We start from the raw sequence: 2,481 nt of genomic DNA, 5'->3' as shown, positions 1-2,481 counted from the left end.
GGAATTTTAATCTTTAAAGCGATACATTGTCTATTTTAGTACATGACGTAAACCTTACTTAACCCTTTTTACAGGGTGGACTTAAAAATTAAAAATAGTTAAGTGTTCCTTTTAAAGAACAAAATAAGGCAAATGAGGTTTTTGGAATAAATTGTTTTTGTTTTTGTTTTTCTTCCAGAATACATACAAAAAAATACCAATTCTCTTTCAAGGGTATACACCTTAAAAATAATTGCAATTTGAAATTATAACTGACAAATTGCGAGTTGTTTTTTTTTTAGTAACAAACATGCATGTAAATTTTCTGTTTCAATGAGACATTAAATAAGAACTTACAATACAATCATAGCAATTTTAAAGTAACATTAAAGAGAAGACCTCTATCTTTTTTTTTATTTATATCCTACAATGAGTGTTCACTTTTACCTATTGAGCTCAGTTAAGTAATGCACTTTATGATTCGTTGTCCCGCTTGAAGCTAACATAAATAAATACAGTGCTCATGGATCCAGTCCGCAAATGAACACTATTTTATAAAAAGTCTGATTTTTTTTGTTTGTTTGTTTGTTTTTTCCTTTCCAACTTTTAGAAAGTTCCGCGGGGCTCCGCGCCCGCCGGTCGCGGCGAGGCGCGCGCCGCCCCGCGCTCACTGGTAGCCCAGGGCCGAGGCTGTGGTGAGTCTCTGCCCGTAGAGCGCGTACGGGGAGTAGTAGGGTCCCGTGGCGGCGGGCACGGGCACGGGCGCGCCGGGCGTGGGCAGCGGGCTCTTGGAGTAGGGGTGGTAGCGGCTGCCGAGTCCGAGCGCGTGGTGCGGGCTGCGCAGCGCCAGCGTGCCCGGGCTGCCCGGGGCGCCCGTCGTGGGGATGTGCATGTGGCACGCCATGGCCGCGGCCGCCGCGCTCGCCAGCGACGAGGAGCTGGGGTAGCTCGAGAGGAGTTTATCGGTGCCCGGGAAGGCAGTGTGGGTCCGCAAGTGGCTAAGCAGCTCCTCCGAGGTGGCGAAGCGCTTGTCGCACGGTCCGTTGGCCGACACCCAGTTGCAGATGTGCGGCTGGGGGTCGTTGGGGAGCATGAAGCCGTAGGGGTACAAAGGGTGGCCGGCCAGCGAGGGCGGCGTGGCGCCGGTGAGCGAGGAGTGCACGCTGTGCAAGGGGTGCGTGGGGTAGACGAGGGGGTATCCGGACTTGAGCGCCTGGTCGTGGGCGCAGGAGGCGCCGGCGGCGCCGGCCAGGTGGCTGGCGCAGTGGTAGCTCAGGCARTAGGGGTCTCGGCACAGGCTCGCCGTCATCACGGAGGGCGGCGAGGCGCCCGCCAGCGGGCTCGAGCCCGCCGGCTTGCTGCAGCCCAGGCTGCCCGCGGCCGCCAGCTGCGCCCCCACCAGGCTCGACGACTTGGTGGGGTCCAGCGCCACGCCGTGCGGCAGGAACTGCGGCGGGTAGCCCGCGTAGGCGCCCGCCAGCGTCCCCGGGTAGCTCATGCCCGCCGGGGGCAGGGGGAAGACCGTCTGGCCCGGCTTGTAAGGGGAGACGGGCGCCACGAGGCCGGAGCCCAGGACGGAGGCCGAGGAGGTGGCGGTGGTGCTGCTGCACGAGGAGGCGGAGTCCGAGGCGATGGGCTTGGAGCCCGGCGTGCTCTCCTGGTGCTGGTTGACCTCCACGTTAATCCCGGCACAGCTCACGCTAATCCGGCTGTGGCTGATGCTGGTGGTGCCCGGGCCTCCCTCCGAGCCGGAGCTGCCGCCCTTCCCGCAGCCCTCCGCGTCCTTCTTGTCCTCGGCGCCCTTGCCCTCGGCCGGCAGCAGCCCCGGCGAGCAGGCGGAGGCGCTCGAGTTGGGGCTGCCTGTCCTTGGGGTGAACGGCTGGCAGGTGGCGCTCGGCACCCGGAATCCCGACTTCTCCCCGGCCGCGACCCCCGCGGCGGGGGCGCCCGCGCAGCCCGCGGCCCCCGGCTCCTTCTTCTCGGCGCCCGGCTTGGAGTACGGCTTGAAGCTCGACTTGTCCTCCACGCCGATGTCGCTGAGCTTCAGCGGGCCCGACTTGGAGTCCTTGTCCCCTCCGGAGCCATTGGAGGTGACCGAAGAGAGTTTCGAGGAAGGGGACGGGTCTGGCTTCCCTATCTGCGAGCAAGTTTGCGCCAAAAGGGCCAAGGGGCTCTTCTTCGCATCCAGCTGCAGAAACCACAAGGACATACAAAGGCAGAGGTTTAATCGGGGTCCAGGCGCAGCCCCGGAGCACACACACACACAAGACACTTGCCCGTGCGTTTTTCGCAGAGAACAAGCCTGGAAGTGAGGAACATTTTCGTGCGCATTCATCACCCTGACAGCCCCCTCCCCTGCATGCACCATTTTCCACAAAGCCTCGTTTAAAGCGGGCCGGCGGTTTCCGCGTGCGGGGGAGCGCGGGGCCGGCTCCGCGCCCCGCTCCGCGCCTCGCCCGCCGCCCCCCCGGGAGGGCCGCGGGGCTCGCGCGCCCCGGGCGC

The 2,481-nt window shown here is 61.1% G+C and overlaps 1 protein-coding gene across 1 annotated transcript in view; it reads right to left on the bottom strand.

Moving 5' to 3' along the window:
- Nucleotides 1–646: 646 nt before the first annotated feature.
- Nucleotides 647–2,481, bottom strand: part of ZNF503 (zinc finger protein 503) — a 2,706-nt gene continuing 871 nt past the window's right edge. Inside the window, exon 2 of the mRNA XM_026044609.1 lies at nt 647–2,167. Within this exon, the coding sequence (XP_025900394.1) occupies nt 647–2,167 (1,521 nt within the window). The remainder of the gene's footprint in view (nt 2,168–2,481) is intronic.

This window comes from Nothoprocta perdicaria, unplaced genomic scaffold (assembly GCF_003342845.1).
Source record: "Nothoprocta perdicaria isolate Ctin4 unplaced genomic scaffold, notPer1 scaffold_105, whole genome shotgun sequence".
Taxonomy (NCBI): domain Eukaryota; kingdom Metazoa; phylum Chordata; class Aves; order Tinamiformes; family Tinamidae; genus Nothoprocta; species Nothoprocta perdicaria.
This window is presented reverse-complemented; position numbering and strand designations above follow the sequence as displayed.